Source organism: Scyliorhinus canicula, chromosome 3 (genome assembly GCF_902713615.1).
Source record: "Scyliorhinus canicula chromosome 3, sScyCan1.1, whole genome shotgun sequence".
Lineage (NCBI taxonomy): Eukaryota > Metazoa > Chordata > Chondrichthyes > Carcharhiniformes > Scyliorhinidae > Scyliorhinus > Scyliorhinus canicula.
The window spans coordinates 74,403,256-74,416,697 of record NC_052148.1 but is presented as its reverse complement, the minus strand read 5'-3'; the positions used below and the strand labels follow the sequence as shown (position 1 = coordinate 74,416,697).

Genomic DNA, 13,442 nt, shown 5'->3' with positions numbered 1-13,442 from the left:
TCAAAATTATGAGAAGTCTAGACAGAGTCTAGATAGAGAGAAACAATTCCCTTTGGCACATGGATTAAGAATCAGTGGACACAAATTAAAGATGATCGACAAAGGAACCAAAGGTAACATGAGAAAAAAAGTTTTTCACGAGTGATCAGGGTCGGGAATGCACTGCTCGAGATGGTAAGGAAGCAGATTCAATCATGGTTTTCAAGAAGGAATTGGGTATGCACAAGAGGAGAAAGAATTTGCAGGATTACAGGTGAAAGGCGGGGGAATGGAATTTGCTGCATTGTTCTTACGGCACAGGGACAAGTGATCTCCTTCTGTGCTGTAACCAATCTATCTGACAGTGAAGTACTTGTGACTTTTTTACACTCACATTTCCTCACGTTAAATTCCAACATATCTAGTTTTAAATCATCTGCAAATATGCCACATTGTATTGATCCCGTTGATCATTTTAAATCATTTGCATTTAAATAATTTACATTAGAGAAATGCAGAAGGGGCATCAACACCAACCATCGAGACATTATTTACTCCCATACCCCATCCATTCCCGGAATTTACAGTGCTGAAGGAGGCCATTCGGCCATCGAGTCTGCACCAGCCCTTAGAAAGAGAACCTGACTCAAGCCCATGCTGCCACCCTATCCCCGTAACCCAGTAACCCCACTTAATCTTTATGGACACTGAGGGCAATTTAGCATGGCCTATCCACCTAACCAGCACATTTTCGGAGGAAACCGGAGCACCCGGAGGAAACCCACGCAGCGCCGGCCCGAGGGTTGCTGGCGCCCCGGGCAAGCTGAACTTTGCCGCCCTTCGGGGGGGGGGGGGGGGGGGGGGGGGGGGGGGGGGGGGGGGGGTCAGGGGGATCGGGTCGGGGGCGGGTCGGGTCGGGTCGGAGGGGGACCGGAGTGACCTGGTTATATGATCGGGACTCACCGATCGGCGGGCCGGTCTCTCTGTCGGCAGGTCTCTGACGCCGGTCACGCACTCGTTGATGGTGCCCCCTAGCACATGGCGCCCCGGGCGACTGCCCGAGTTGCCGGTACCTTGAGCCAGCCCTGAACCCACGCAGACACGGGGAGAACGTGCAGACTCCCACTGTCACTGGGTCAGACAGTGACCCAAGCCGGGAATCGAACCTGGGACACTTGGGCTGTGAAGCAACTCTGCTAACCACTGTGTTACCGTGCTGCCCACCCACTGTACTACCATGCTGCCCACAAGCTGCTATACAAGCCTTCTAATGAGTCCATGTTCTTTGACCCATGCTTGGGCCCTAAATTCTGGAATTCCCGCCAAACATTCCCAACTCTCTATTCCCTCTCCTGCTTTAAAACCTACCTCTTTGACCAAGCCTTTGGTCACTAGCCCCAATTTCACCTCATGTAGGTCTTTGTCAAATTTGATCATGCTCCTATGAAGGGTTTTGATACATTCTCCTACATTAAAGGAACTGCATAAATGCAAATCTTTTTTTCGTGCCCTATGGTCCATTGTTTAGTTACTCCTGGGGTTTACCAACAGCCCTTACAGTTCCAAATTTTACTAATAGCCTTTAGTCTGGGACATCATCTAAAATCTTTTTGAAATTAGGTACACCACGGCCTGATATTTTCGGATGGCAGGGGCTCGACGAATGCACCCCGCTAATGCCGACGCCCCCATTGGAATTTCACGCTCAAATGAGCACGGATTGGCAGCAGGCGGGACCTCCGCCCACATTTTGTGTTTATACACTGAAAGTGACAAACATCCCGTGTCCTCCCCACAAGCTAATCCTGTAATACTGTTCCTTCCTTTGTATATTTACACTTCAGATTTTCAACTAACATGCACTACTTTATGTCAGCAAAAACATTTTACCATACGCCCAATTGCATAACTGAGCGAAATCTTTCAGCAAATCTCTAATTGCAACCTCTCCATTATTCTCTATTTTAGTGTCCATGAAAAAAATGTAAACATTTTTTCTGTAAAATATTTCAAACTGTTGCTACAATATAAAGGTAGTGAATCTCATAAATATTTAAAACTAGTATGAGAATTCCTTTACGATTATCATTTTTAACCCAAAATCTGAATAAGATGGACTTACACATGAAGAAGTGCTGAAGATTTTGCAATGATCCACCTGCTGTAAAGTAAGCCCAAGCTGCCATAAGGACCATAATCACGTATGCTGGAATAAGGCTGCCTTCATACACTGGATTCAGAAATGTCTGGAGAATTAGAAAGAATAAACACTGTCTGATATGTGCTATACGGTATGTCTATTTGTTGGGCTGAAATTGAAATATAAAATAACGATTTTGCATCGCCAAGAAAAATTTATACATGCAATGGTACCTCAAACAGATCCCGAACATCCTGAAATACTTCAAAGAGAATGTCCTCAATGACACACTACACAGAACCAGAATGGACTATAATAGCGAGCTGTTAAATTTTATTCTTGTGTACAGCCATATTTTTCGAAATACAACAACTTGAAATAATCTTTTGCATAGCTGCGCAACACAGTATTTTACATAGAACAAGGAATGCATGGTGCATTCCGGATTGGTGTCATTTAGCAAGAACATGGGTAGTTAAAAAAACAGATCAGGAAGATCCCACATGATCCATAATGCTGATGGGGATACTTGGTCCTTTAGCTACAATGAGAGGCTGAGCACATTTGGTCGATATTCTCTCGGTGATGGAGGAATGACAGATGAAAGGGGGAACGTTTAAGGGAGATGTGCGGATATGTTTATCACGCAGAGGGGAGAGTGCCTGGATCATGCTGCCATAGGATGTGCTGGAAGCAGGCACATTAGCAACATTTAAGAAGTATCTGGATGGGTACATGAATAGGGAGGAAATAGGGGGATACGGACCGAGTAAGAGCATCATGGCACAGACTTGGAGGGCTGAAGGGCCTTCTTTGTTCTTTGCTCCAAGTGAAAATAATAGGACTCTGAGGGCGCTTGAAAGGATAGATGCTGAGAAGTCATTTACCTGGGTGCATAAGCTTACGTGATGGGCCCCTTACCCAGAGTCCAAGATGGGGTGGAATTCTTTCATTCAGAGGGTTCTGAATCTTTAGAATTTGTTACCCCAGGGAGCTGTGAATGTTTAGTTCTGGACTCTGCAAGGGAAATCAAGGGATATGGGGATTGCATGGAAAAATAGTGTTGAGATAAAAAGATTTGCAGTGATCATTAAATTATGGCGCAGGTTTGAGAGATTGCATCCTGCACTCCTGCTCTGATTTCTTAGACTCCATCATTAAAGTTGGCCTTGCCTTTTCTACGCTGTGGAGAGGATACCAAACCCAACAGTAATTGAAAATATAAAAGAGAACGGAATATATAAGCAAATTACTGCGGATGTTGGAATCTGAACCAAAACAGAAATACTGGACAATCTCAGCAAGTCTGACAGCATCTGCGGAGAAAAGAGAGCTAACATTTCGAGTCTGAATGACTCTTTGTCAAAGCCGGAGAGAACTGGAAATAGGGTTAGATTTCCAATGTTGTGGATGTGGCTTGGAGCGGTGGGGCTGGATAGGGGGCAGCGATAGGTGGAGATTGACAAAGATGCCGTGGACAGAAAGACAAAGGGAATGTAAATGGGGTGATCAAAGCTAAGAAGGGTGCTGATAGTGGCACATTAAGAGATCAGAATTCGTTAATGGCAGAACAAAGGTGAGCAGTGTGTCAAAGGACAACTAGGAACAGGTGGCCCAAGTGCGGTGGGGGGAGTGGGACAATTGAGAGAGAAAAACAGATTGATGGAAATAAATTGATAGAAATGAAAATGGGGTGAAGGTGGATGAAAGTGCTCCAGTTAGCAGTTGCTGGGAGAAATTTAACTCTTCGTGTGTTGGTGAGTATTGTGACTGGCTGTTCCGGGGAGATTTGCATACGTGCAGTGCGATCAGCGTAATTTGAAGGTGTACTTGTGGAAGAGACCCGAGGTGTTCGAGTGAAGTTAAGCATCTAGCAGAGGGCAGCAGAGCGGAGCTACTGATTGGCTGTTCCGGGGAGATTTGCATACGTGCAGTGCGGTCAGCGTAATTTGAAGGTGGTTTGTGAAGGGGCTGTTGTCAAGTGACAGTTAAACCCGAAACACTTCCTCAGTGTTTCCCTTCCTACCTCCTTCTCTAACCAAAAAAAACCAACCGTCATTGTTGGGAAGCTAAGTTTATCTCTTTAAAAACGTACCTTGAAGGGTGACATCACAGCAAAGCAGTGACCTGATTGGCTGACAAGGAAAGTGCTCCAGTTAGCAGTTGCTGGGAGAAATTTAACTCTTGGTGTGTTGGTGCGTATTGTGATTGGTAAATAAAATCTTTATTCCTTTCACTTATTAATTATTTGATACTATATTTGTAATCAGTTAAGGTAAAGGGTAGAAATGGCAGGAGATCCCAGACCCGTGTTATGCTCCTCGTGCGCAATGTGGGAGTTCAGGGACGCGGCCGATGCCCCTGAATCCTTCATGTACGGGAAGTGTGTCCAGCTGCAGCTCCTGTTAGACCGCATGACAGCTCTGGAGCTGCGGATGGACTCACTTTGGAGAATCCGCGATGCTGAGGAAGTCGTGGATAGCACGTTTAGTGAGTTGGTCACACCGCAGATTAGAATTGGTGATGGAGACAGGGAATGGGTGACCAAAAGGCAGAGAAAGAGAAGGAAGGCAGTGCAGATGTCTCTTGCGGTCATCTCCCTCCAAAACAGGTATACCGTTCTGGATACTTTTGGGGTAGATGACTCACCAGGGGAAGGCAGTAGTAGCCAGGCTCATGGCACCGTGGCTGGCTCTGCTGCACAGAAGGGCGGGAAAAAGACTGGCAGGGCTATAGTCATAGGGGATTCAATTGTAAGGGGAGTAGACAGGCGTTTCTGTGGTAGAAAATGAGACTCCCGAATGGTATGTTGCCTCCCGGGTGCTCGGGTCAGGGATGTCTCCGGTCGGCTGCAGGACATACTAAAGGGGGAGGGTGAACAGCCAGTTGTCGTGGTGCATATAGGCACCATCGATATAGGTAAAAACAAAAGGGATGAGGTCCTACAATCAGAATTTAGGGAGTTAGGAGATAAGTTAAAAAGTAGGACCTCACAGGTAGTAATCTCAGGATTGCTACCAGTGCCACGGGACAGTCAGAGTAGAAATATAAGAATAGTCAGAATGAATACGTAGCTTGAGAGATGGTGCAGGAGGGAGGGGTTCAGATTTTTGGGATATTGGAACCGGTTCTGGGGGCGGTGGGACCATTACAAACCGGATGGTCTACACCTGGGCAGGACTGGAACCAATGTCCTAGGGGGTGCTTTTGCTAACACTGTTGGGGAGGTTTTAAACAAATGTGGCAGGGGGATGGGAACCAGATTAGGAAGTTAGAGGTCAGTAAAGAAGCAGCAACTAAAGCCGGTAAGGTACGAGATAATAAACTCCATGTGACTAAGGGGAAGAGTAGACAGGGAAGAGATGATGAATGCAAAGGGACAGGTGGTCTGAGGTGCATTTGTTTTAATGCGAGAAGTGTAGCAGGTAAGGCAGATGAACTTAGGGCTTGGATCAGTACCTGGGAATATGATGTTACTGGTATTACTGAGACTTGGTTGAGGGAAGGGCAGGACTAGCAACTGAATATCCCAGGGTACAAATGCTTCAGGAGGGATAGAGAGGGAAGTAGAAGGGGTGGAGGAGTTGCATTATTCGTCAGAGATGATATCACAGCCGTGATTAAGGAGGGCACGATGGAGGATTCGAGCACTGAGGCAATATGGGTGGAGGAAGGGTGCAGTAACATTGTTGGGACTTTACTACAGACCTCCCAAAAGCAAGCATGAAGTAGAGGTACAAATATGCAGACAGATTATAGAAAAATGTAGGAGCAATAGGGTGGTTGTGATGGGAGATTTTAACTTCCCCAACATTGAACGGGACTCATGTAGTGTTGGAGGCGTACATGGAGCAGAATTTGTAAGGAGCATCCAGGAGAGTTTTTTTAGAGCAGTATGTAAATAGTCCAACTCAGGAAGGGGCCATACTGGACCTGGTATTGGGGAATGATCCCGGCCAGGTGGTTGATGTTTCAGTCGGTGATTACTTTGGGAATAGCGATCACAATTCCATAAGTTTTAGAATACTCATGGACAAGGACAAGAGTGGTCCGAAAGGAAGAGTACTAAATTGGGAAAAGGCAGAGTATAACAAAATTCGGCAGGAGCTAGGGAATGTGGATTGGGAGCAGCTGTTTACGGGTAAATCCACATTTGAAATGTGGGAGTCTTTTAAGGAAAGGTTGATTAGAGTGCAGGACAGACATGTTCCTGTGAAAATGAGAGATAGAAATGGCAAGATTAGGAAACCATGGATGACGGGTGAAATTGTGAGACTAGCTAAGATGAAAAAGGAAGCATACATAGAATCGAGGCAACTCAAAACTGATGAAGCTTTGGAGGAATATCGGGAAAGTAGGACAAATCTCAAACGCGCAATAAAGAGGGCTAAAAGGGGTCATGAAATATCTTTGGCTAACAGGGTTAAGGAAAATCCCAAAGCCTTTTATTCGTATGTAAGGAGCAAGAGGGTAACTAGAGAAAGGATTTGTCCACTCAAAGACAAAAGAGGGAATTTATGCATGGACTCAGAATAATGGGTGTGATTCTTAATGAGTACTTTGCATCAGTATTCACAAAGGAGAGGGACAAGACGGATGTTGAGGCTAGGGATGGATGTTTAAATACTCTAGGTCAAGTTGTCATACGGAAGGGGGAAGTTTTGGGTATTCTAAAAGACATTAAGGTGGACAAGTCCCCAGGACCGGATGGGATCTATCCCAGGTTACTGAGGGAAGCGAGGGTTGAAATAGCTGGGGCCTTAACAGACATCTTTGCAGAATCCTTGAGCACGGGTGAGGTCCCAGAGGACTGGAGAATTGCTAATGTTGTCCCTTTGTTTAAGAAGGGTAGCGGGGATAATCCAGGGAATTATAGACCTGTGACCTTGACGTCAGTGGTAGGCAAACTGTTGGAGAAGATACTGAGGGATAGGATCTATTCACATCTGGAAGAAAATAGACTTATCAGTGATAGGCAGCATGGTTTTGTGCAGGGAAGGTCATGTCTTACAAACCTATAGAATTCTTTGTGGAGGTGACAAAGTTAATTGATGAGGGAAGGGCTGTAGATGTCATATACATGGACTTTAGTAAGGCGTTTGATAAGGTTTCCCATGGCAGGTTGATGGAAAAAGTGAAGTTGTATGGGGTTCAGGGTGTACTAGCTAGATGGATAAAGAACTGGCTGGGCAACAGGAGACAGAGAGTAGTGGTGGAAGGGAGTGTCTCAAAATGGAGAAGGATGACTAGTGGTGTTCCCCAGGGATCCGTGCTCGGACCACTGCTGTTTGTGATCTACATAAATGACCTGGAGGAAGGTATAGGTGGTCTGATTAGCAAGTTTGCAGATGATACTAAGATTGGTGGAGTTGCAGATAGCGAGGAGGACTGTCAGAGAATACAACAAAATATAGATAGATCGGAGAGTTGGGCAGAGAAATGGCAGATGGAGTTCAATCCAGGCAAATGCGAGGTGATGCATTTTGGTAGATCTAACTCAAGAGCAGACTATATGGTCAATGAAAGAGTCCTGGGGAAAATTGAAGTACAGAGAGATCTGGGAGTTCAGGTCCATTGTACCCTGAAGGTGACAACGCAGGTTGATAGAGTGGTCAAGAAGGCATACAGCATGCTTGCCTTCATCGGACGGGGTATTGAGTACAAGAGTTGGCAGGTCATTTTACAGTTGTATAGGACTTTGGTTCGGCCACATTTGGAATACTGCATGCAGTTCTGGTCGCCACATTACCAGAAGGATGTGGATGCTTTGGAGAGGGTGCAGAGAAGGTTCACCAGGATTTGCCTGGTATGGAGGGTGCTAGCTATGAAGAAAGGTTGAGTAGATTAGGATTGTTTTCGTTGGAAAGACGGAGGTTGAGGGGGGACCTGATTGAGGTCTACAACATTATGGACAGGGTGGATAGCAACAAGCTTTTCCCAAGAGGGGGTTGTGAGTTACAAGGGGTCACAATTTCAAGGTGAGAGGGGGAAAGTTTAAGGGAGATGTGCGTGGAAAGTTTTTTTACGCAGAGGGTGGTGGGTGCCTGGAACGCTTTACCAGCGGAGGTGGTAGAGGCAGGCACAATAGTATCATTTAAGAGGCATCTAGACAGGTATATGAACGGGTGGGAACAGAGGGAAGTAGACCTTGGAAAATAGGAGACAGGTTTAGATAAAGGATCTGGATCGGCGCAGGCTGGGAGGGCCGAAGGGCCTGTTCCTGTGCTGCAATTTTCTTTGTTCTTTGAGAGAGTTCACAGTCTGAAGTTGTTGAACGCAATGTTAAGTCCAGAAGGCTGTATTGTTCCTAAATCAGAAGGTGAGGTTCTATTCCTCCAGTTTGTGCTGGGCTTCACTGGAACACTGCAACAGGCCGAGGACAGACATGTGGACATGAGTTAAAATGGCAAGTGGCAGGAAGGTCTAGATCCTGCTTGCAGACAGACCAGAGGTGTTCTGCAAAGAGGTCACCCCGTCTGCATTTAGTCTCTCCAGTGTAGAGTAGATTGCATTGGGAGCAACAAATGCAATTGACCAGATTGAAGGAGGTGCACATGAAGTGCTGCCTCGTTTGAAAAGAGTGTTTAGGCCCTAAAATGGTGAGCAAGAGGTAGGTAAAGGGGAAGGTGCTGTGGGAAGTGGGTGAGATGTTGGGGGTGATGGAGGAGTGAACCAGGGTATCCCAGAGGGAACGGTCCCTGCGAAATGCTGATAGTGTGAGTGAAGGAAAGATGTGCTTGGTGGTGGCATCATGCTGCAGTGAGTGGAGCTGGCGGAGGATGATTCTTTGAATGCAGAGGTTGGCACGGTGAAAGGCAAGGACAAGTGGAACCCTATCCAGATTCTGGGAGAGGGGAAGGGGTGAGAGCAGAGGTGCAGGAGATGGGTCGACCACAGTGGGTACAAAACCACAATCAAGGAAGAATGAATACATGCCAGCAGCGCCGTTTTGGAAAGTGGCATCATCAGAACAGATGCGACGGATGTGAAGGACCTGAGAGAATGGGATTGGAGTCCTTAAAGGGTGTAGGGTGTGAAGAGCTGTAATTGAGGTAGCCGTGGAAGTTGGTGGGTTTGTAGTGGATATTAGTAGACATCAAGATAGAGACGGAGTTAGAAAGGTCAAGGAAGGGAAAGGAAGTGTCGGAGATGGACCACGGGAAGGTGAAAGCAGGGGGTGGGGGGGGACGACTGGAAGCAACACTTTTCCAGGTCCAGACAGGAATATGAAGCAGCACCAAAAGTCATTGATGTGCCGATAAAGGAGTTGTGGGATTGGAACAAGGGCAGCACGGAAGCACAGTGGTTATCACAGCTCAAGGGTCCCAGGCTTCATTCCCGGCTTGGGTCACTGTCTGTGCAGAGCCTGCACGTTCTCCCAGTGTCTGCATGGGTTTCCTCCAGATGCTCCGGTTTCCGCCCACAGCCCAAAGATGTGCAGGTTAGGTGGATTGGTCATGATAAATTGCCTTTAGTGTCCAAAAAGGTTGGATGGGGTTACTAGGTACGGGGATAGGGTGGAGCTGTGGGCTTAAGTGGGTGCTCTTTCGAAGGGCCGGTGCAGCCTCGATGGGCCAAATGGCCTCCTCCTGCATTGTAATTTTGTTGATTCTATACCTCAGAGAGACAAGCAAAACCGGGATCCACGTGGGTACTCGTAGCCATGCCTTTGGTTGGAGTAAATGAGACATGTTAAAAGAAGAAATTGTTCAGCGAGAGGATGTTCCTCAGACGGAGAGTAGTGATGGATGGGGATTGTTCTAGTCTCTTTCTGAGGAAGAAGCAGAGAGCCCTCACACCATCCTGGTGGGGAAAGGAGGTATAGAGGGATTGGATATCATGGTAAAGAGGAGGCGGTTAGGGATAGGCCCTCGTTGGACCATACCTTGAGTACTGAGATCACACCTAGAGTACAGAGGGAAGTTCTGGGCACCCCAGCTTACGAAGTGTTGAAGTCAGATTTAGAAAGAAGGTTTTTAGACAAAGGGTACCCATTGGCTTAAATGTCTGTATAAGAGGCAATTTATAGGGATAGATAGATTATAAACAATACTTGTGATTTTATAATGTAAGAATTACTAATATCAGAAAGGACGCAATATGGCTGTTAGCTGAGCTCGCAAAAGACACAAAATTGCTTTTAGCTGAAGTAGCCACATTCCTGAACAATCATTAGCTGGGTCGAGTTGCAAGCTAGTATCAATAACAGCATTTAATTACAGACAGCAGAGCTAGTCAGGAAGACAAGAATGAATGATATCAAGGCATTGAATGGGAAACAGACATGGGAGATTCTAGGGAGGACTTCACCAGCGACTGATGATAACTCCACAGGACAAAGAACATTATGTATCCTCACCAGCTCAAGGTCAGGTGCAGGCAGGAAAAATAACTTTAACAGTTAGAATGAATGATTTCTTCATGAAATCAGGAGCTGGTAAGGGACCAACCCACTTTACGTAATGTCAAATTCAATTGGATATATAACTAATGTATGTAATGTATAACCAATGTTATTGGATACGGCATGGGCTGTGTAGCCGTTTTGAAAAATATAAGAATGGATGTTTTCCTTTATTCGGTGGAGAGATGGTCTGGGAATCTAACAGACATCTCCCCAACTGCAAAATAAGCCGTTTGATGCGAGATCTGGGCATTGAGTGATTTCTTTGAGGTTCTCTCCCGCTAACAGGAAATATATGCTGGCTTTAGATGGTGTGCGACGTAGGTTTACCAGAATAAAAATTGGGCTCCAAGGTTGAAGCTATAGTGAGAGATTAAACAAACTAATGGTATGGGGTTATTTGATCTAAGTTTTTAAAGATACAAGAGGAACAGATAGGAGAGATGGGGGAAAAACTATTTTCCCTAGTTTGGGAGTTAACAATTTTTTTATTCTTTTGTGGGATGTTGGCATTGCTGACAAGGCTAGCATTTGTTACCCATTCCTAATTGCCGGTTCAATTCCCATATCAGCCTCCCCGAACAGGCACCGGAGTGTGGCGACTAGGGGCTTTTCACAGTAACTTCATTTGAAGCCTACTTGTGACAATAAGCGATTTTCATTTCATTTCATAGGGGCTGGTTTAGCTCACTAGGCTAAATCGCTGGCTTTTAAAGCAGACCAGCAGCACGGTTCGATTCCCGTACCAGCCTCCCCGGACAGGCGCCGGAATGTGGCGACTAGGGGCTTTTCACAGTAACTTCATTGAAGCCTACTCGTGACAACAAGCGATTTTCATTTCATTTCAATTGCCCTCGGGAAGGTGTTGAAAACCATCAAATGGTATATAATACAGGAGGAGTTCAGACATCTGAAACAGATCAAAGAGCAGAAATCTCACCAGTCCTGACACTAGCAAGTGTGTTGCAATAACTGCGACAACAGCCACCCATCGTTTATTCTCAAATCCATCAAAGAATAGCACACTCCAGAATGTATGTAGCAGAATGATGGCCATGGTCATAAAAGCTGCAAAACAAAAAAATGAAGTATAGTGAAATGGTGAATTATAACAGAACGTACTGCAAGAGGATATCACAAGTGCATATACATGTACCCTGTTTCCACAGGCTATAATTTCATCCAAAGCATTATTTCTTGGTAGTACTCAACGAGAGTTGGAGTCATACTATTTTACAACAATAAAGGCATGATGCTATCTATACGCAACAAATATGAAAGGTCCATTTGGTTTAGTTTTGGCTTGGTGGCCATAAATTCAGTCACAACACAAGGTGGGGAGCGAGTGAAATTGGGTTTGGTTGCAGTTGTTGTTTGGGTGCCAAGAGACCTCTTGAGGCTCCAAAATGTTATCCGCACTGCACAAACACTACTTCTGCAAACAGAGGTTGACGCTGTATTGGTAAGTGGTTAGTTCGCAAGCACTTTATATCTACCAGAAGCATGTAGCCATGATGTCAATCACCACTGCCATTTTATAATTCAAACTGGCCTACACCCTCTCAGCCTTGCACAGCTGAACATGACAGTAAGCTGCATTTAAAAAACCATCAGTGGTATGTACAGTGGTATCATACAGTTTAGTTGCTGGTTTATTACTTCCAGCCGTTGTTACAATTCTAAATTTTTTGGTGCTTTCTATAGTTGTTTCAAGTGGTGGTGTATGTGCTGAAGCACTTTCTGCTGGCTTCAAGGCGTCTGCACAAAGTAGGTTCTCCCAGACATTACTAGACCTTCCCCTTGGAATACAACTAGATTAGGAGAATGAAAAGAAGCCACTCGGAGCAGGACAACTGCCAAAACAGTGAGGAGAATTGAGATCAGGGCCGGGATTCTCCCCTACCCGGCGGGGCCCTGGCATAGCGGAGTGGCGCCAACCGGTCCGGCGTCGTGCCTCCCCAAAGGTGCGTAATTTTCCGCACCTTTGGGGGCTAGGCCCACGCCGGAGTGGTTGGCGCCACGCCGACTGGCGCCAAAACCGGCGCCAACGGCCTTTGACGCCCGCCGCCTAGCGTTGGGGCTGGCCGAAAGACCGTTGCAGGTTTGTGCATGCGCCGGTGCGTCAGCGGCCGTTTACGTCACCACTGGCGCATGCGCGGTAGGGGGGGATCTCTTCCGCCTCCGCCATGGTGGAGGCCGTGGCGGAAGAAAGAGAGTGCCCCCACGGCACTGGCCCGCCGATTGGTGGGCCCCGATCGCGGGCCAGGCCACCGTGAGGGCACCCCCTGGGGTCCGATCGGCCCACGTCCCCCCCCCCCCAGGATCCCGGAGGCCCGCTCTCACCGCCAATCCCGCCGCCACCAGAGGTGGTTGAAATCACGTCGGCGGAATTGGCGCCTCAGTGGCGGGACTTCGGCCCATCGCAGGCCGGAGAATCGCCGCGGGGGGGGGGGGGGGGGGGGGGGGGGGGGGGGTCACGCCGATCGGCGTGACGCAATTCCCGCCCCTGCCAATTCCCGGGTGGCGGAGAATTCCGGCCTTGACGGGGGTAGGATTTACGCCGGCCCCGGGCAATTCTCCAACCCTGCGGGGGGTCGGAGAATTTCGCCCAAGAATTCTTGGTGGGATGTCATCCAGGACGTTCAGAGAATAAGTCTTCGACCTAAACTTCAGTGATAAGAAATATTTGAGTTCACTGATATCCGCTGGCTGCTTCAACCACAGCTTACGCCACAGAGCAAAACAATGACCACATTACAGGAGGCCGCAAAAGTGACCATAGCTATGAACTTTATGTGCCTTGCCTCCTTCTAGGCAGCTGCTATGGATATTCACAACAACCAACTGGACTAGCCATATTAGTACTGTGGATACCAGGCAGGTCAAAGGATTGGAATTCAATGGAGAGTAATTTATCTC

General features: G+C 46.9%; 1 protein-coding gene across 3 annotated transcripts in view; it reads right to left on the bottom strand.

Annotated features, from left to right (window-relative positions):
- zgc:114200 (uncharacterized protein LOC559336 homolog) overlaps nucleotides 1-13,442 on the bottom strand; it is a 104,457-nt gene that overhangs the window by 11,321 nt on the left and 79,694 nt on the right. For 2 of the 3 annotated variants that reach the window (XM_038790746.1, XM_038790744.1), the window contains 2 exons: nucleotides 11,464-11,591; nucleotides 2,098-2,225 (listed from right to left, as the gene is read on the bottom strand). In XM_038790746.1, coding sequence (XP_038646674.1) covers nucleotides 2,098-2,225; nucleotides 11,464-11,591 — 256 coding nt within the window. The remainder of the gene's footprint in view (nucleotides 1-2,097; nucleotides 2,226-11,463; nucleotides 11,592-13,442) is intronic. The other variant, XM_038790745.1, reaches the window with a different exon arrangement.